This window comes from Salvelinus alpinus, chromosome 6 (genome assembly GCF_045679555.1).
Source record: "Salvelinus alpinus chromosome 6, SLU_Salpinus.1, whole genome shotgun sequence".
Classification (NCBI taxonomy): Eukaryota; Metazoa; Chordata; class Actinopteri; order Salmoniformes; family Salmonidae; genus Salvelinus; species Salvelinus alpinus.
The window spans coordinates 34,730,437-34,751,431 of NC_092091.1; the positions used below are offsets into that span (position 1 = coordinate 34,730,437).

The 20,995-nt window shown below is 39.9% G+C and overlaps 1 protein-coding gene across 1 annotated transcript; it reads right to left on the bottom strand.

The window, feature by feature from the left end:
- Positions 1–866: 866 nt before the first annotated feature.
- LOC139578620 (ubiquitin carboxyl-terminal hydrolase isozyme L5) lies at positions 867–16,727 on the bottom strand. The gene is made up of 11 exons (XM_071406467.1): positions 16,439–16,727; positions 15,309–15,372; positions 15,102–15,207; positions 14,367–14,492; positions 13,834–13,895; positions 13,471–13,601; positions 12,590–12,653; positions 12,337–12,439; positions 11,239–11,352; positions 10,999–11,097; positions 867–1,786 (listed from the first exon to the last, which is right to left on the bottom strand). Exons 1-11 carry the CDS (start codon positions 16,512–16,514, stop codon positions 1,742–1,744), a joined length of 990 nt encoding a protein of 329 aa, XP_071262568.1. The 5' UTR covers positions 16,515–16,727; the 3' UTR covers positions 867–1,741.
- Positions 16,728–20,995: the final 4,268 nt, after the last annotated feature.

A 20,995-nucleotide genomic window follows, 5' to 3' on the forward strand; every position in this document is an offset into this window, starting at 1 on the left:
AGTTTTAGAAACAGACGTCTCACAAGTCCTCAACTGGCAGATTCATTAAATAGTACCAGCAAAATAACAGTCTCAATGTCAACAGTGAAGAGGTGAATCCGGGATGCTGGCCTTCTAGGCAGAGTTGGAAAGAAAAAGCCATATCTCAGACTAGCCTATAAAAAGAAGATTAAGATGGGCAAAAGAACAGACACTGGACAGATGAACTCTGCCTAGAAGGCCAGCATCCAAGAGGCACAGTGATTTGATCTATCCGATTGGCCAGCGCCGTAAACACACTCAATTTACATTTTCGTCATTTAGCAGAGCCACTTACAGTAGTGAGTTCAACCCTGGTACTGCAAGCACCATACGCTACTAAGCCACACGGGAGATCAATTTAGCCACTAATCTCCCAGTCAAGTAGGCAGTTGGTCTTTCAGACTAATAAAATAGTTAAAAATAGGCAGACTTCGCTTACCTAGTAGGGCTTCTGAATCAAGTTCACCATCCACAAAGAGGCACAATTTATTTTATTTTTTTAAAGGCACGTCTTCATCGTTGACTTTTCTACAAAAATGTTTGGTGACCGACTAGGAAGGCCTTGAGGATTGACCGGTTGGCGACCACTGATCTAAAGCATTTTAACTTGGTGTGGTGGTACGCTCATTTAAAACCAGTGGTGGAAAAAGTACCCAATTATCAAACTTGAGTAAAAGTAAAAGATACTCCAGTCATTTTCTATTAAAGTAAGTGGAAGTCACCCAGTAAAATGATACTTGAGTAAAGTCTAAAACTATTGGGTTTTAAATATACTTAAGTATCAAAAGTAAATGTCATTTCTAAAATATACTTAAGTATCAAAAAGTAAAATAATGAAGACTACACAATTCTTGTTTTTTTAATTTACGCAAAGCCAAGGTCACATTCCACCAGTCAGACATAATTTACAAATAAAGCATGTGTTTAGTGAGTCCGCCAGATCAGAGGCAGTAGGGATGACCAGGGATGTTCTCCTGATAAGTGTATGAATTGGACCATTTTACAATCCTGCTAAGCATTCAAAATGTAACAAGTACTTTTGGGTGTCAGAGAAAATGTATGGAGTAAGTAAGAAGTAAAAATTACATTATTTTCGTTGGGAATGTAGTTGTCAAAAATATAAATAGTAAAGTACTGATACCCCCAAAAACAAATTTAAAGTATTTTTACACCACTGTTTAAGACTAAGTGGCACTTGTTAATCTAAAGATAGGGGGAGCTTATATTTGTCATGTTTCAAACATGTACACTCCGATGGTTAAGTCGTGGCCAGGGATCAGACAGTATTGACAGCGACCCTGGAGCAATTAGGGTTAAGTGTCTTGCTCAAGGGCAGATTGACCGAGTCAGTTCAGGGATTCAAACTAGCAACTTTTCAGTTACTGGCCCAATGGTCTAACCGCTAGGCTACCCAACAACTATTAAAAAAACAACACACTTGACCATGTAGGCCACAATGATGAAATGCATTTAACAATAAAACTACAGCATGTTTGAACATCTAAACATTTTATTATGAAAATAAGACAAGCCCATTTAAACATATCTTTCCAGGCATGCATTACAGCTGAAGGGTAGACCTGGGTGGGACAGTGAACACAGTTCTCTGTCCCACCGCCTGTGCTCGTGTCTGGCGGGGGTCACAGGATACAATTGTGGGGAGAGGGTCCATGGCCTTTCACATGAATAAGATGACTGACAAGTGCGTGTGTTTGTGGGGTCACTTTGCTTCCTGGACTTTTTTGGCACTCTGCTTCTCTTTTGCCTGGGGAGCAGAACACACAAATACATGAAATAGTTTAGCGCCAGTGAGCAGGTGTCTATGATAGGTTAATACTACCCTCTAGTGGGAATCAGTTGTATATCAAGAACTACACTCAAATTGGTTCAGAACAGGGGTTTGAAAGGTAATTATTTACCGTTACGGTGTTCTGACCATGGCAGGAAAAAAAACATTCTGAACCGGTTCGAACCACAAAAGGTTCATATTTTTTTTCATATTAAAATGCACTCCACCAATTAGCACAGAGAAGCTCGCTGTGAAACAGGTAAGATAGTCGTTTAGATATTTGATTGGTGAGAAAAGCACAGGCGCAAGATGCGACTGAAATTTCATGGGTGGGGTGAGAGCGAGGAGTGGACATTGAGGGGGATTGGCATGAAGCGCTGAACATCATGGAGTGAATTGGAAAGTGTTTAGACTACTACAAGCAATATAATGTCACCAAATTACAAACAAGACATTAGCAATATTTTTGGAACTAAAAATTACATTACCAGTTCTCAAGACTGGAGTGGTGCCATGAAAATAACCTCTCCCTCAACAAAACAAAGGAGCCGAATGTTGACTACAGGATATAGAGGGAGCACACCCCCCCCCCCCCATCTACAGACAGCGCCGCAGTGGATATGGTCAAAAGCTTCAAGTTCCTTGACGTGCACATCACTGACGGCCTGAAATGGTCCCACCACACAGACACTGTGGTGAAGGTAGAGCAACAGCGCCTCTTCAACCTCAGGCAGCTGAAGAAATTAGGCATGGCCCCTAATACCCGGTGTTAAAGGAAGCCCAAGAAGATCATTAAGGACCTCAGCCACCCGATCAAATGTCTGATCACTCTGCTAGCAGAGAGAGAAGGTAAAGGTGCATCAGAGCCAGGAACAAGACACTGAGAAACAGCTTCTATCACCAGGCCATCAGACTGTTGAACAGCCATCACTAACCAGCTACCTGCCCAGTACTCTGCCCTACACCTTTTGTATTTATTAGGGATCACCATTAGCTGTCGCCAAGGTAGCAGCTACTCCTCCTGGGGTCCAAACAAATTAAGGCACTTACATTACACATAAAACAAAACGCCACATAATTACACCACTACATAGCTACAAAATGTATAAAACCACAATATACGTGTTGTGTGTGTGCGTGCAAGCTTCTGTGTGCGTGTATTTCTCTTCACAGTCAATGCTGTTCCATGAGGTGTATTTATTAGTCGGATTCTACGACTTGCATCAGTTACCTGATCATTGACTACAGCTCAGCGTTCAACAATATAGTGCCCTCAAAGCTCTTCACTAAGCTATGGACTCTGGGACTAAACACCTCCCTCTCCAACTGGATCCTGGAATTCGATGGGCCGCCCCAAGGTGGTGAGGGTAGGTAACAACACATCTGCCATGCTGATCTTCAACACGGGGGCCCCTCAAGGGTGCGTGCTCAGTCCGCTCCTGTACTCCCTGTTCACCCATAACTGCATTGCCAGGCATGACTCCAACACCATCATTAAGTTTGACGACACAACAGCGGTAGGCCTGATCAACGACAATGATGAGACAGCCTATAGGGAGGTCAGAGACCTGGCCGTGTGGTGCCAGGATTAGAGGTCGACCGATTATGATTTTTCAACGCCGATACCGATTATTGGAGGACCAAAAAAGCCGATACCAATTAAAATCGGACGATTTTTAAAATTTATTTGTAATAATGACAATTACAACAATACTGAATGAAAACGTATTTTAACTTAATATAATACATCAATAAAATCAATTTTGCTTCAAATAAATAATGAAACATGTTAAATAATGCAAAAACAAAGTGTTGGAGAAGAAATTAAAAGTATGTGTGCCATGTAAGAAAGCTAACATTTAAGTTCCTTGCGTAGAACATAAGAAAGCTGGTGGTTCCTTCTAACATGAATCTTCAATATTCCCAGGTAAGAAGTTTTAGGTTGTAGTTATAGGACTATTTCTCTCTATACAATTTGTATTTCATATACCTTTGACTATTGGATGTTCTTATAGCCACTTTAGTATTGCCAGTGTAACAGTATAGCTTCCATCCCTCTCCTCGCTCCTACCTGATCTTGAACCTGGAACACCGACAACAGGCACCCTCGAAGCAGCGTTACCCATGCAGAGCAAGGGGAACAACTACTCCAAGTCTCAGAGAGAGTGACGTTTGAAACGCTATTAGCACGCACCCTGCTAACTAGCTAGCCATTTCACATCGGTTACACCAGCCTAATCTTGGGAGTTGATAGGCTTGAAGTCATAAACAGCGCAATGCTTGAAGCATTGCGAAGAGCTGCTGGCAAAACGCACAAAAGTGCTGTTTGAATGAATGCTTACGAGCCTGCTGGTGCCTACCATCGCTCAGTCAGACTGCTCTATCAAATCATAGACTTAATTATAACACACAGAAATACGAGCCTTAGGTCAATAATATGGTCGAATCCGGAAACTATCATCTCGAAAACAAAACGTTTATTCTTTCAGTGAAATACGGAACCGTTCCGTATTTTATCTAACGGGTGGCATTCATAAGTCTAAATATTCCTGTTACATTGCACAACCTTTAATGTTATGTCATAATTATGTAAATTTCTGGCAAATTAGTTCGCAAAGAGCTAGGTGGCCCAAACTGTTGCATATACCCTGACTCTAGGTGCAATGAACGCAAGAGAAGTGACACAATTTCACCTGGTTAATATTGCCTGCTTACCTGGATTTATTTTAGCTAAATATGCAGGTTTAAAAATATATACTTGTGTATTAATTTTAAGAAAGGCATTGATGTTTATGGTTAGGTACACGTTGGAGCAACGACAGTCCTTTTTCGCGAATGCGCACCGCATCGATTATATGCAACGCAGGACACGCTAGATAAACTAGTAATATCATCAACCATGTGTAGTTATAACTAGTGATTATGATTGATTGATTGTTTTTTTATAAGATAAGTTTAATGCTAGCTAGCAACTTACCTTGGCTTCTTACTGCATTTGAGTCACAGGCGGGCTCCTCGTGAGGCAGGTGGTTAGAGCGTTGGACTAGTTAACCGTAAGGTTGCAAGATTGAATCCCTGAGCTGACAAGGTAAAAATCTGTCGTTCTGCCCCTGAACAAGGCAGTTAACCCACCGTTCCTAGGCCGTCATTGAAAATAAAAGTGTTCTTAACTGACTTGCCTAGTCAAATGAAGGTGTAAAAAAAAAAGCAGGCTAAATCGATATCCAAAAATACCGATTTCCGAATGTTATGAAAACTTGAAACGGCCCTATTTAAATCGGCCATTCCGATTAATCGGTCGACCTCTAGCCAGGATAACAACCTCTCCCTCAACGTGATCAAGACAAAGGAGATGGTTGTGGACTACAGGAAAAGGAGGACCAAGCACAGCCCCATTCTCATCGACGGGGCTGTAGTGGAGCAGGTTGAGAGCTTCAAGTTCCTTGGTGTCCACATCAAACTATCCTGGTCCAAACACTAAGACAGGCACGACAAAGCCTATTTCCCCTAAGGAAACTGAAAAGATTTTGCATGGGTCCTCAGATCCTCAAAAAGATCTACAGCTGCACCAGAGTGCATCCTGACTGGTTACATCACTGCCGGGTATGGGAACTGCTCGGCCTCCGACCGCAAGGCACTACAGAGAGTAGTACATATGGCCCAGGACATCACTGGGGACAAGCTTCCTGCCATCCAGGACCTCTATACCAGACGGTATCAGAGGAAGGCCCTAAAAATTGTCAGACTCCAGCCACCCTAGTCATAGACTGTACTCTCTGCTACCTCACGACAAGTGTAGGTCCAAAAGGCTTCTTAACAGCTGTGTGTGCAAGCTACCCAGACTATGTGCATTGTTGTCCCCCACCCCCTCTTTTACGCTGCTGCTAATCTGGTTATTATCTATGCATAGTTACTTTAATAACTCAACCTACATATTACCTCAATTACCTCGACTAACCTGTGCCCGCGCACATTGACTCTGTACTGGTACCCCCTGTATATTGCTTCGATACTGTTATTTTACTGCTGCTCTTTAATTATGTTATTTTTATTACTTAACACTTTTTTTCTTAAAACTGCATTGTTGTTTAAGGGCTTGAAAGTAAACATTTCACTGTAAGGTCTACACCTGTTGTATTCCTGTTTGTCACCTGTTGTGACAAATAAAATAATTTGATGTGGAATAGAGTTCCATGTAGTCATGGCTCTATGTAGTACTGTGTGCCTCCCATAGTCTGTTCTTGACTTGGGGATTGTAAAGAAACCTCTGGTGGCATGTCTTGTGGGGTATGCATGAGTGTCCGAGCTGTGTGCTAGTAGTTTAAAAACAGACACCTTGGTGCATTCAGCATGTCAACACTTCTTAAAAAAACAAGTAGTGATTATGTCAATCTCTCCTCCACTTTGAGCCATGAGAGATTTACATGCATATTATTATTGTTAAATCGCCGTGTACATTTAAAGGCCAGCCGTGCTGCCCTGTTCTGAGCCAATTGTAATTTTCAGATGTCCCTCTGTGGCACCTGACCACACGATTGAACAGTAATCCTGGTGAGAAAACTAGGGCCTGTTGGACCCGTCTTGTTGATATTGTTGTTAAGAAGCTTTATTATGGACTGACGTCTCCCCATCCTAGCTACTGTTGTATCAACCAGTGGCGGTCAGTGCGGTTTAAAGACGAGGGCGGACAAAAAAATAAATAATTCACGAGCATAGCCTTATATCTATTACAGCATACTGGATAACAGCCATTCATATTCCATACACCCAGTTCAATGCAACAGCGATAGATTTAGGCTACTAAATGATAATAAAATTTTCCCTATACCCATCATGAGGTTGCTACAACCTAGCCTTTGAAAGCTTCAAACGTAAAGTTTACACACAGGTCGAGAGACAAATTTGAAGTGAGACAGTGACATTCAATACCGCCTTGCACATTCTTGCCTGCATCTAGCTGATATAGGGTGTAATCATCAGTCCAACAGTTGCAAACAATAGTTTCTATTGGACAAATTCAGGTATGTTTATCCCCATTTTGTTCCGTTTAAGAAACATTTATCAGAAATTGGCCGAATGAATACACCCCTGATCACACTTAAAAACAGAGTTCACTCTCATAACAGCCACGTTGTATTCCTTTTCTTCCCTTGTTGACTTCAGTGCACAACAAATCAGCTGTATGGGACCAGGCAACAACAAAGAATTCCAAGCCAAACCTCTACAAACAGCCTATATCGTTGTCACCATAGAACGTGTTAGTAAACCCTCTACAATCATGGAGTAACATTAGTGCACAGTCAGTAAGTAGTTATACCGGTAGGCCCCGGTGGCAATAAATTAGTAATACCAAAAGCTTACCTTGACTTGGAAGAGTTCCAGTGTTGTGTTAGATAGCCAGCTAGCTAACATAGCTAGTTTAGCCTACTCAAACAGAGGGATGCTATCTACATTTGCTAGGTAAGTGAAACAAAACAAATTAGAAATATAAATGTATCTTGCTTCTCCTTCATTTTGGAAGAATTAAAAAATTTCAAAACTGTTAAACTATTGTCTCTCTCCAAGTCAACTAAACACCACGTTGTATACAGTGCAGTGCTAGCTAGCTGTAGCTCATGCTTTCAGTACTAGATTAATTATCTGATCCTTTGATTGGGCGGACAACATGTCAGTTCATGCTGTAGAGCTCCGATAGGCTGGAGAACTTCCGGAGGACGTCCTCCAGCCTGTCATAATTACTGTGTAAGTCTATGAAGGGGGTGAGAACCGTGAGCCTCCTAGGTTTTGTATTGAAGTCAATGTACCCAGGGAAGGATGGAAGCTAGGTGTCGTCCGGCTACACCATGGTGCTACCCTACAGAGTACTGTTGAGGCTACTGTAGACATTTGCAAAATAGTGTGTTATAAATCAGTCATTTGGTGAAGTGATTATATTTATTATAGTTTTATCTAAAAAAGGACAACTTCGAATGTTTTAGAATTTAACTTATGAAATTCACTGAGGATGGTCCTTCCCTTCCACCTCTGAGGAGCCTCCAATGGTATTTACATGGTTTTGACCATGACAGTTTACAATCCAGGGTTACTCCAAGCAGTTTAGTCACCTCTACTTGCTCAATTTCCACATTATTCATTACAAAATTTAGTTGAGGTTTAGTGAATGATTTGTCCCAAATACAATGCTTTAAGATTTTGAAATATTTAGGACTAACTTATTCCTTGGCACCCATTCTGAAACTAACTGCAGCTTCTTGTTAAGTGTGGCAGTCATTTCAGCCACTGTAGTAGCTGATATGTATAGTGCCGAGTCATCCGCATACATAGACACTCTGGCTATACTCAAAGCCAGTGGCATGTCATTAGTAATGTTTGAAAAAAATAAAGGGCCTAGACAGTGGCTATGGGGAATTCCTGATTCTACCTGGATTATGTTGGAGGCTTTCATTAAAGAACACACTGTTCTGGTAGACAGGTAACTCTTTATCCACAATATAGCAGGGGGTGTAAATCCATAACGCATAAGGTTTTCAAGCAGCAGACTATGGTCGATAATGTAAAAAGCTGCACTGAATCCTAACAAAACACTCCCCACAATATTTTTAGCATCAATCTCTCTTAGCCAGTCAGTCATTTGTGTAAGTGCCCTGCTTGTTGAATGTCCTTCCCTATAAGCTTGCTGAATGTCTGTTTAAAGTAAACTAGCATTGTATCTGGTCAAACACAATTATTTCCCACATTTTTACTAAGGGTTGGTAGCAGGCTGATTGGTCAGCTATTTGAGCCAGTTAAGGGGGCTTTACTATTCTTGGGTAGCAGAATGACTTTTGCTTCCCTCCAGGCCTGAGGACACACACTTTCTAGTAGGCTTAGATTGAAGATATGGCAAATAGGAGTGGCAATATCATCTGCCATTATCCTCAGTAATTCTCCATCCAAGTTGTGAAAAATAAGTTGTCTATCAACAAATACAAGCCAACATAGACAACTTATTTTTCACCGCTTCCACAACCACTTCACAGAATTCAAAATTACAATGCTTGTATTTCATAATTTGATCAGCTATACTTGGATGTGTAGTGTCAGTGTTTGTTGCTGGCATGTCATGATTAAGTTTGAGACTAATGCCCCATATATATATACAGTGGGGAGAACAAGTATTTGATACACTGCCGATTTTGCAGGTTTTCCTACTTACAAAGCATGTAGAGGTCTGTAATTTTTATCATAGGTACACTTCAACTGTGAGAGACGGAATCTAAAACAAAAATCCAGAAAATCACATTGTATGATTTTTAAGTAATTCCTTTGCATTTTATTGCATGACATAAGTATTTGATACATCAGAAAAGCAGAACTTAATATTTGGTACAGAAACCTTTGTTTGCAATTACAGAGATCATACGTTTCCTGTAGTTCTTGACCAGGTTTGCACACACTGCAGCAGGGATTTTGGCCCACTCCTCCATACAGACCTTCTCCAGATCCTTCAGGTTTCGGGGCTGTCGCTGGGCAATACGGAATTTCAGCTCCCTCCAAAGATTTTCTATTGGATTCAGGTCTGGAGACTGGCTAGACCACTCCAGGACCTTGAGATGCTTCTTACGGAGCCACTCCTTAGTTGCCCTGGCTGTGTGTTTCGGGTCGTTGTCATGCTGGAAGACCCAGCCACGACCCATCTTCAATGCTCTTACTGAGGGAAGGAGGTTGTTGGCCAAGATCTCGCGATACATGGCCCCATCCATCCTCCCCTCAATACGGTGCAGTCGTCCTGTCCCCTTTGCAGAAAAGCAGCCCCAAAGAATGATGTTTCCACCTCCATGCTTCACGTTTGGGATGGGTTCTTGGGGTTGTACTCATCCTTCTTCTTCCTCCAAACACAGCGAGTGGAGTTTAGACCAAAAAGTTATATTTTTGTCTCATCAGACCACATGACCTTCTCCCATTCCTCCTCTGGATCATCCAGATGGTCATTGGCAAACTTCAGACGGGCCTGGACATGCGCTGGCTTGAGCAGGGGGACCTTGCGTGCGCTGCAGGATTTTAATCCATGACGGCGTAGTGTGTTACTAATGGTTTTCTATGAGACTGTGGTCCCAGCTCTCTTCAGGTCATTGACCAGGTCCTGCCGTGTAGTTCTGGGCTGATCCCTCACCTTCCTCATGATCATTGATGCCCCACGAGGTGAGATCTTGCATGGAGCCCCAGACCGAGGGTGATTGACCGTCATCTTGAACTTCTTCCATTTTCTAATAATTGCGCCAACAGTTGTTGCCTTCTCACCAAGCTGCTTGCCTATTGTCCCGTAGCCCATCCCAGCCTTGTGCAGGTCTACAATTTTATCCCTGATGTCCTTACACAGCTCTCTGGTCTTGGCCATTGTGGAGAGGTTGGAGTCTGTTTGATTGAGCGTGTGGACAGGTGTCTTTTATACAGGTAACGAGTTCAAACAGGTGCAGTTAATACAGGTAATGAGTGGAGAACAGGAGGGCTTCTTAAAGAAAAACTAACAGGTCTGTGAGAGCCGGAATTCTTACTGGTTGGTAGGTGATCAAATACTTATGTCATGCAATAAAATGCAAATGAATTACTTAAAAATCATACAATGTGATTTTCTGGATTTTTGTTTTAGATTCCGTCTCTCTACATGCTTTGTAAGTAGGAAAACCTGCAAAATCGGCAGTGTATCAAATACTTGTTCTCCCCACTGTATATATATATATATATAGAGACATTGAACACTGGTCACTTCACATACTGTTGTTAACTTACTGTGTATGTATGCATATACTGTATTCTCAATGTAGGTCATCTTAATATACCTACTACTGTGCATACAATTTTGCATTCCAAATTATTTACTGTCTATACACACCATATATTTATAATTTATCGTTCAGGCATTTCTTGATTTGATTTGTATTTGCTAGACATTCTGTTGCACTGTTGGAACTAGTAACATAAGCATTTCGCTGCACCTGCTATAATACCTGCAAATCTTTTTATGCAACCAATAAACTTGATTTGAAAATAAAAGGTACTGTTTCATTCACGGTTCCATTTCTCAAAAAAAAGTGTTCTTGTTCAGTTTTGTTCCCCTGGTACAGAACTCAAAATTGTGCATTCAAATATCATAACATAAAATAATATTATACACCAAAATCACGTTCCTGGCCTCAGCTGTTCCTCACCTTTTCCACCAATGGTATCAACTGCTGGTATTCTGCCAGTGTCTTCAGTAGTTCCATGATGAAGGGTAGGTAGTTGTGCTTTCGTCGGATGTTTTCGATCTACAACAAAAAATATGTACACACACACACACAATGTTCAAGAAAAACATCAAGCATTATAATATAGTATTGAAATGACTGCATATCTTCTAAAATGCCCATATTATCTGACGGTTATAGACCCACGGTCAGCGAGCACACCTTGTATCGTTGGAGCTTCTGATTCTCCTCATCGATCAGCAGCTGATACTTTGCGATTTCTGATTGGAGGGAGCTGAGGAGGGTGCTGCTCTGGTCTGTGTCCATTGGCTCTTCCTGGAGAAAGGGTGAGACAGAATTTCAATTCGGTCAAATGTCAAACCAGATTTTAGTTTGCCGGACAAATGCGAGATTTATCAGCCATATCAAATAGAAACCCATCTGAATACCACCACGTGTAGGGTAATGTGTTTTGAGGAGTGCCCACTGCCCACTGTAACCACATGGAAGAGACTGTAGTTATTATGCAAGAAAGATTGTTAGCCGACGAAGTGAATGGTAGCTCCTAGAACAATGCACGTCTCCCTCTGTCCATCTGGCTTGTAAAAATCCTCCGTTTCTGTATAAAATTTATATTTCCACTTGTATGTGCCTTCATCCTGTATACAGTTGCTAGTTAACCAGCTAGCTTGATTTGTACTGTTTTGGGCATTTTTAAGCTAGCTGCTCAACCAGGCTTTAGACTAGAGGAAGAGAAGGAAGCAATATCACTTCATCTAAATACTCCTCCTTGGTGGACATTTCTGTAAATTGTCTTTAAGGGAGATAAATCTAGCAAAACGTCACAAAATACCTGAACATTTGTCCCCTGCTTGCATACAGCCATGTCTGTCACAGACTCACTTGTGCCGGGAAACTTTGCGGGCGCTACCATGATACAATGTTGCAAGTTTGTCAGTGAGAGCGCAAATTCAAGACAAGACAGGCATAGCAGACAAATGACACGAATGAAATACAACCTCCCCGTGCATAGATAATTTGATTCAGAGGATATTTATCTCATCCAAATTATTATAACGTCGGTTTTTATGTATTTATATCAGCAAAAAGCAGGCAATAACCGGCTAACGGAAATTCTGGGATGACACTAACATTACTTAACACAGATAGGGTAGATGTTTCTTTCATCATAAGCAGACATTTTAAAGGACTTGATCAATGGCAGTGACATGGGTGGAAGTCTATTCATGGCCTTGATGGCAGGTAATTGTATAGTCCTGGCCTGAGGGCTGCACCATGAATAACTGCAACCCCACTTACCTCTGTTAGCTGGATCTGTAGTTCGGCTATCTTCCTCTCGTAAATCATCTTCCTGTCGGACACAATGGCCATCAGGTTGAAGCGGATCTCTCCCTCACTGTACCTGATACCAGGGATGGAAGATGCAGTTGTTTTATATATTATTTTCTGATAATTGAGTCAGTTAGAAGTTGCGTAGCACAATGAGCAACAAACAGCAACCATATATGACACTTATTTACCATGGTATATTTACTTGCGAAAAAATATTTACTTCTGTATTCTTTTCTCAATCACTGGCCGAACTGCGTTGATCCAATCGTCCTGGTTGCATACACCTGAAACACAAAACAAGCATAAAGTGTAGATCAGAAATCAATCATCAACTAGATTTACCCACGGGATGATTTTTCTTGAGCGGATGGTCAGGGGGCCAGAACATAATGACAAATCATTTGTAGACTGCAAATTGACTGCAAGAAGCCCAAACAGATATCATATTTGACTAAAACATAATTTCAAACCTTGCTTAAATTTGTATACGATGTTGGGGTGGCAGGTAGCCTAGTGGTTAGAGTGTTGGGCCAGTAACCGAAAGGTTGCTAGATCAAATCCCCGAGTTGACATGGTAAAAATCTGTCGTTCTGCACCTGAACAGTTCAGACTGTTCCTAGGCCGTCATTGTAAATAAGAATTTGTTCTTAACTGACTTGCCTAGTTAAATAAACTGTATATTATGTGTAGGAAAACTTTGGAACAGATTCCAAAATTAAAATCATTTGGAGCTGATTTGCTTGTGTTTTTCAAGTATTTTATGTCCAACAATAAAATAAAAACACACCAGTTGGGGAACCCTGGTGTAGATAATCATCAAGGGTGTTTCTGAAGAATGTGTCAGGTTCAAGACGAGATTAACTGCACTACTGGCCACACAGTCACAATTCACTAGAAAAAATTTAAATAAAACACTTAAAAGCTAAAAGGATATAAAACTTAAAAGAATCTGAAACAGCAGCTTATTTCAAATTCACGAAGCTAACTAAAACTGCTACTATGAAACACTACAAACATTTAAACTGTAGTAAAATTATATGTAGTACAAAACAGCAACTTTATATCTCTATCAAGCTAAATATATGACCGGTATGTGCGTACCGAGGTCGATGGGTCCTTCACGTAGGCCGTCCAGCTCATAGAGCCTGCCGTTGACAGGGACGTAGCTCACAAAATGGAACGCATCCTCATCCTTTGTTGAAGACTTGGCGTCAAACTCAAACATCTGCTGTCTGAAAACAATGAAACACAATAAATATAACAGTTTTAGCTCTCATTAGCAGATAAACTAACATGGTATTAAAACCAAAGCCTTTATTCTCTTCATTTTCAGCTCTGTGGGTAATGTCTTATGAAAAACATTCAATCAAAAATGACAGTTTGTCTACTTAGAGCCAAGCCTTCGATTAATCTAGTGACGTTAGCAGTGATAAACTATCCCGCTGAAATGAAAAGTCAACTCACCTGGCAAAGCTGTTGTGAACTTGTCGAATAACTTCAGAGTTGCTGAGAGCCAGACCTTTCATCTTTATAGAAGAGAGAATATCATCAGTGTGAGTTTTATGTAGTCTCCTGACTTCGGGGTCTGTTTAATGTCTGCATGATGCATCAATAATGAAGATGGCTGGGATTTTACTGTGGATGGTTCTCCTCTGTTTCGCTCACTCAATAAAATACATATACAGCCACACACATTTCCCGAGCGACGCCCCCTTCCCTTACAACTGTTGCATTTTCAAATCCAAACACGAGTTCTCAGACCCCTCAGAACTTTAGAGAGAACCAAATCGAAAGTCTCTCAATGTCTGGGCAAATATTATACCAACAAATTGCCTCCTGTCCAGACCAGTATGTCACAGCTCTTCTTCGCTGTGTACCACGTGGGTCACGTCAACCAGGCTAGGTGTTATGCACATCTCAAGGACAAAAAACACAGACTGAGAAAAAAAAAGGCTTGCAAAAACTAAACACTGCCCCAATAATCAGAATCAACTTACAGCTGCATCAAAGCTGAGTGAAAACTCTCTGAACTCTGTGAGTGTCTCTCCCAACAGCATGTCAGAGTGGGTACAGTTCAGCAGCACGCTCACAATGGCCTGGGTAGCACATGCATTGTTTATCACCTGAAACAGCACACATAGCAGGTTGACAGCAGGTTATTTACATTGATTGTCATGCGTCTTTCCCTAGAGGAAGAACTGAGAAGTTTCCACTGAATGGGCCAGCTGCAAAGACAATATTGGCTAGATTGTAAAAATTCATGAAAACAAAAATGTGCTTTTTGGTATTAAACTTAAGGTTTGGCATTAGGCTTAGCAGTGTGGTTAAGGTTAGGTTTAAAAATCGTTCTTTATAACTTTGCGGCTGTGCCAGCTAGTGACCACTCTCCAGAGCTGCCTCCAGTACATGAGTCATCTCAATAAATGCCAACCTGCACACACACACACAGGAGAGACAGACATCAAATGAGATCCTGTAATTTTACATTTTAGTCATTAAGCAGACATTCTTATCCAGAGCAGACTTAGTAAACACATTGAACTTGAAGTTTAAAAAAACAACCACATCACAATAATAATGCACAGGTAGACTCTTCGAAATAGCCGCTATCAGCAGAATCTGTGCCAGGAAGAAAAACAAGAGACTTCTGAGAATACTTCAGAGAGCAATCTGGATATGTTCTAACTATACAATACATACAATGAATACAGATGTAAAACCAAACCATGTACCTGCTTGGCAAAGAAGATGTTGTCAAGCCTTGAATCCTGAACGATAGATCCTCCTGGCTCCTCACCTGGTTGCCACTTGAACAGGAAGATCAACCCATGAACTGGTCTTGAAGGAAGAAAGAGAAACCTAGTACCACTGCAATACTATGAACTTATAAAAGTAAAGCATTTAGAAGTAAAGAGATTAGGGCATGGGCCATGGCTTACTTGAGGTTTTCAAAGTTCTCTGGTTCCATACTCCATATTTCTTCCACCTGAGCTCCTTTACAACCTGGGTTAGTAGAAAGGAGAAAGCTGGGTTAACTACTACATAATTACATAAACCAGGGAAGGGCAAACTGGCCCCTCTTTTGGGATGGGCAAAATGGCCCCTCTTTTGTAGGTCCAAGAACACCAAAATGTTTTATCAGTCATGGTCTCAACTTACTGTTGAGGGTTTTATAACAGAATACACAAGGTGCAATTTCGAAATTTGGTTGTGCATCAGCAGTCACTAAAGTCAGCAAATGTTTTTTTAGATTGTCTAGCGGCCAGCTAATTTACCAGTCTAAACTTGTAGTAAGCAAGGTTGAATGAATTACCGACCGGGGTGGGGCCCATTGATCATCAGTTGTCATTAAAAACTAGAAACATTTGCCTCCGCCCTATAGCAAGATGAGTAAAATTGCATTAAATTATTTATAAAATTGCAAAATCTTCTCCGCTCAATGGCAAAATGTGTAGAATTGCAGGAAATTAACATTAAAAATGAAATGTATCTTTGCTGTCACAGGGGGATATGGATATGCAGACCCACTGCGGCCTCATGACGAGTTCCGTTTTTTTGTGGCCCCCACCTCCATCAAAGTTGCCCATCTATGACATAAGTTAAACCATTAGTTAGTGGACAGGACTCTCCATTTAACGTTAGTTTGCCATTTGAATTGGCAGAGAACTGCACCAACAAGCTATGTTTATCCATCGAGTTGATCATATTGCGTACAATATTCAATCAAAGGGCATGCAGTAAAATTGATTTGTCAGTTTCTAAAGGTCAGCTAGCTAAACTAGTAACCGCCGATACATACACACCTAAGTGTCGTGGTAGCATGCTAATTATCTCTCATAATTATCCCGTAATGGAATCAACGACGCCACCTGGCTAGCATGTTCGCTGTAGCAGATAACTAGGGTGTGTTGAATCTGGTTCGCAAATAGAATCATGAAATTTGCTGGACTGCAAACTAACACCAATCGTTTATGTGCATAGCCAATGCTGCAGAGACTTGGCTAGAGCTTGTTGGCAATCGAGTTAGCGAGTAATAGTAGACTAGCTAGTTAGCATACAGCACACTCACCAAAACCTTTGATCAATTCTGTGAAAACACCAGGATCACTTTCCATAAGACACCATTCTCCTGCGCTTCCAGACATTACTATGTTATGATTTCAAAAAAGACTGTAGGGCATGTGATTTTACTGCAATCTAATATTCGTAGTGGGTAGTTAGCTTAGCTAGCTACCTAGCTAACAAAATGAATCAATATGTCACGTAAATCGAAGTATTATAAGAACTGGATACCGCATCCAAGATGTCCGCCCGTTGATTGCAAGAAAATCTAATCACGTACGCATACGCCGATTCATGGACCGCCTATATCCGGGTTGTATCCGGTTTATACGGACTAACAGCACATGCGCACAGGGAAAAGCATGATCAGAGATGATGTCATCACTTCAAACAGAAACAAGGCAGACATTGGATGAATATAAAATGTTAATATCTTCGAACCTGAGTGATAAAAAAATTATCGGCCTCAGCTACAATTATTTAAATAATTCAATTCATGTTTTGTAAGGGTTGTGGACAAAACAAGAATCGTAACGATATGGGACATTTTCTGGATGTAATTATGATCTGAGTATTTTTTTATTTTTTTTTAAATGTATTTTATTCATAATACAAAAATCAACTTACATTGCTACATCAAACATGTCTAGCAAACCAAACACAGGTATTAACAATGCTCAAACATACAAAAAATATAAAAAAAATATTTAAAAAATAAACAATTTAAGTGCAATTATATTCACTCTGAAAATATCTTATTATAATGATTCATGAAGGTGTTATTCTTGTTGTTATTCACTAGGGTTAGAGTTTTAATAAGATAATTAAATTCAATCAGAAAAATTGGTAATTTTGGTATAGAATTTTGGAATTTTTGTTTGTGTATAAAGTATTTGGCAACAAGAATTAAAAAAAATACAATAATTTCAGTGGTTTTGTTATCATTGCAATAGTAACATATTATATCTTTTATGTTAAAATTATAGGCAGTGTTCATAATGGTAAATAAGTACTTTGCAAGGTTTTCCCAAAATTCCGACACAAATTTACATTCAAAGAACAAGTGAGACAGATTCTCATCTTCTTTTTCACAGAAAACGCAGATATCATCAATAGCCACAAATTTGGAAATCATAGAGTTACATGGATATATCTTATGTAAAATTTTGAAGTGCACTTCCTTTACTTTGTTTGGTATACAGTATTTGTAAGGCCTTAACCATGCATTTTTCCAGACAATGTCAGGAATAAGCATGTTCCAGAAAAACTTTCCTCTCGGTGTAAGTTGGTTTTGTGAATGAAGAATTTGTCTTATATATTTATTACAACAAGATTTCTCAAGTAAGCCCACGCCTTCCAATCTGAGTTCTGGATAAACTTTGTGATCATTCCCAAAATTAAGATGACTTTTCATAAGTGTAGTTAGACCACTGGGAACGGCTTTGATCACAGAAATAAACTCTCTGAAAGGTATTGGAAACTCTTTCATTGTTATAAATTGTTCATATGTGAGAATAGTACCCTTGTTGTCGAAAATATCTAGAACAAAGTCAATATTCCTCTCATGCCAGCTGGGGTAGAACAATGACTTATTCCTTACAGTAATCTCTGAATTATTCCACAAAAGAGCTTTATGAGGGGAAAAATTGTGCAGGAAACATATTTTCCAGGCCATTAAAGCTTGTTGGTGAAACCTAGCTAATTTAGCAGGTAATCTTTCAGGAATATAATTACATTTCAGTAAAAATCGAAGACCTCCCAATTTATTAAACACATTATTTGGAATGAAATACAATATTGAGTCAGTATCGAGCAAACATTTTTTCAGCCAGTTTATCTTGAAAGTGTTATTTATGTCAACAAAATACAACACTTCTAGACCGCCTTCAGCTCTTTTGTTAGAAAGGACAGATTTTTTTGTGAGACTTATTTTTCCAGATGAAGTCAAGAAAGGTCTTATTGATCTCTTTACAAGTAGCTGGATTTACACATAACGATAATGAGGGGTACACAAAACGAGACAGTCCCTCTGCCTTGGACAGAAGTACTCTCCCAAGTATAGAAAGATCTCTTTGTAGCCAATTATTAAATATATTTTTAGTTCTCTTAATTTTAGGAGAGAAATTCAAATGTTGTCTGACTAAGTGGTTTTTTGACAGATGTATTCCTAAATATTTTACACAGTCCTTTACAGGAATATTTTCAATTTCTTTATCATCAGAGTCAAATAAACAAGATTTCACATTTAGAAACATTCAGCATTAATCCTGATGCAATAGAAAATGCCGTTATAGTATTAAGGGCATGTGCGACCTGGTCTTTGTCTCTTAAGAAAAGAGTAGTATCATCAGCCAGTTGGGAAATTTTGATTTCTTTGTTAAAAATGGTTAAGCCATACAAATTTGCATCATTCAGAATATCTAGAGATAGAAGTTCCACAACCAAAATGAATAAAAATGGCGAAATTGGGCATCCCTGTCGTACACTTCTGTTGATACTAAATCTTTTGGAAATATTAAGGTTCAGTAGCACAGAACTATTTATATCTTTGTAAAACATGCAAATTACTTTAATAAAATGTTCACCAAATCCAAAAAGTTTAAGAGACCTAAAGAGAAATTCATGTTCAATTGTGTCAAAGGCTTTACAGAAGTCCAGAAATAGGACAACCGCATCTGAGTCAATTGCATCTGAATAATCTATAAGGTCCAAGACCAAACGAATGTTAGAGCTTATGTGACGGCCTTTCATAAATCCTGTTTGAGTCTCATTTATAATGGTATCTATTCCTTTCTTTAATCTTTTGGCATAAACCAGAGCAATCAATTTGTAATCAACATTTAATAAAGTAATTGGTCTCCAATTGTCAATGAGAGAAGGGTCTTTATCAGGCTTCAGAATCAATGAAATAAGGCCCTGTTTCATAGTGGAGACCATCGATCTGAGTATTTCTTGCCGGAGTCGCCTCTTCACTGTTGACGTTGAGACTGGTGTTTTGCAGGTACTATTTAATGAAGCTGACAGTTGAGGACTTGTGATGTGTCTATTTCTCAAACTAGAAACTCTAATGTACTTGTCCCTTTGCTCAGTTGTGCACCGGGGCCTCCCACTCCTTTCTATTCTGGTTAGAGACAGTTTTCTCTGTGAAGGGAGTAGTACACAGTGTTGTATGAGATCTTCAGTTTCTTGGCATTTTCTCACATGGAATAGCTTTAATTTCTCAGAACAAGAATAGACTGACGAGTTTCAGAAGAAAGTTATTTGTTTCTGGCCATTTTGAGCCTGTAATCGAACCCACAAATGCTGATGCTGCTGCTTCTTTAAAGAGCACAACAGTTTTTGACTGTGCTAACATAATTGCGAAAGGGTTTTCTAATGATCAATTACCCTTTTAAAATGATAAACTTGGATTAAGCTAATACAATGTGCCATTGGAACACAGGAGTGATGGTTGCTGATAATGGGCCTTTGTACGCCTATGTAGATATTCCATTAAAAATCAGCCGTTTCCATGTTGTCATTTACAACATTAACAATGTCTGCACTGTATTTCTGATGATTTTGATGTTATTTTAATGGACAAAAAATGTGCTTTTCTTTCAAAAACAAGGACATTTCTAAGTGACCCCAAACTTTTTAACAGTAGTGTACCACAGCCACAAAGTCATAAGGCCTGCCTACTAGACCAATCAGATGAGGGAGTGTGATGACACGTATGCCGGTTTACCGTTCTCGGGCAACGACCAATCAGAGTAGGTGGTGAGATGACACGTACAGTTGAAGTCAGAAGTTTACATACACCTTAGCCAAATACATTAAAACTCAGTTTTTCATAATTCCTGACATTTAATCCTAGTATAAAAATTCCCTGTTTTAGGTCAGTTAGGATCACCACTTCATTTTAAGAATGTGACATGTCAGAATAGTAGTAGAGAGAATGATTAATTTCAGCTTTTATTTATTTCATCACATTCCCAGTGGGTCAGAAGTTTACATACACGCAATTAGTATTTGGTAGCATTGCCTTTAAATTGTTTAACTTGGGTCAAACGTTTCGGGTAGCCTTCCACAAGCTTCCCACAATAAGTTGGTTGAATTTTGGCCCATTCCTCCTGACAGCGCTGGTGTAACTGAGTCAGGTGTGTAGGCCTCCTTGCTCGCACACGCTTTTTCAGTTCTGCCCACAAATTTTCTATAAGATTGAGGTCAGGGCTTTGTGATGGCCACTCCAATACCTTGACTTTGTTGTCCTTAAGCCATTTTGCCACAACTTTGGAAGTATGCTTGGGGTCATTGTCCATTTGGAAGACCCATTTGCGACCAAGCTTTAACTTCCTGACTGATGTCTTGAGATGTTGCTTCAATATAGCCACATAATTTTCTCTCCTCATGATGCCATCTATTTTGTGAAGTGCACCAGTATTTCCTGCAGCAAAGCACCCCCACAACATGATTCTGCCACCCCCGTGCTTCACGGTCAGGATGGTGTTCTTCAGCTTGCAAGCCTCCCCCTTTTTCCTCCATACATAACGATGGTCATTATGGCCAAACAGTTCTATTTTTG

Coding starts and splice junctions, on each gene's coding strand:
- LOC139578620 (XM_071406467.1), bottom strand. CDS start 16,514: ATGTCTGGAAGCGCAGGAGAATGGTGTCTTATGGAAAGTGATCCTGGT. Junction 13,896..14,366: donor CACTCAGCTTTGATGCAGCT/GTAAGTTGATTC, acceptor TCTTCTATAAAG/ATGAAAGGTCTGGCTCTCAG. Junction 12,654..13,470: donor TGAAGGACCCATCGACCTCG/GTACGCACATAC, acceptor TTTGTGTTTCAG/GTGTATGCAACCAGGACGAT.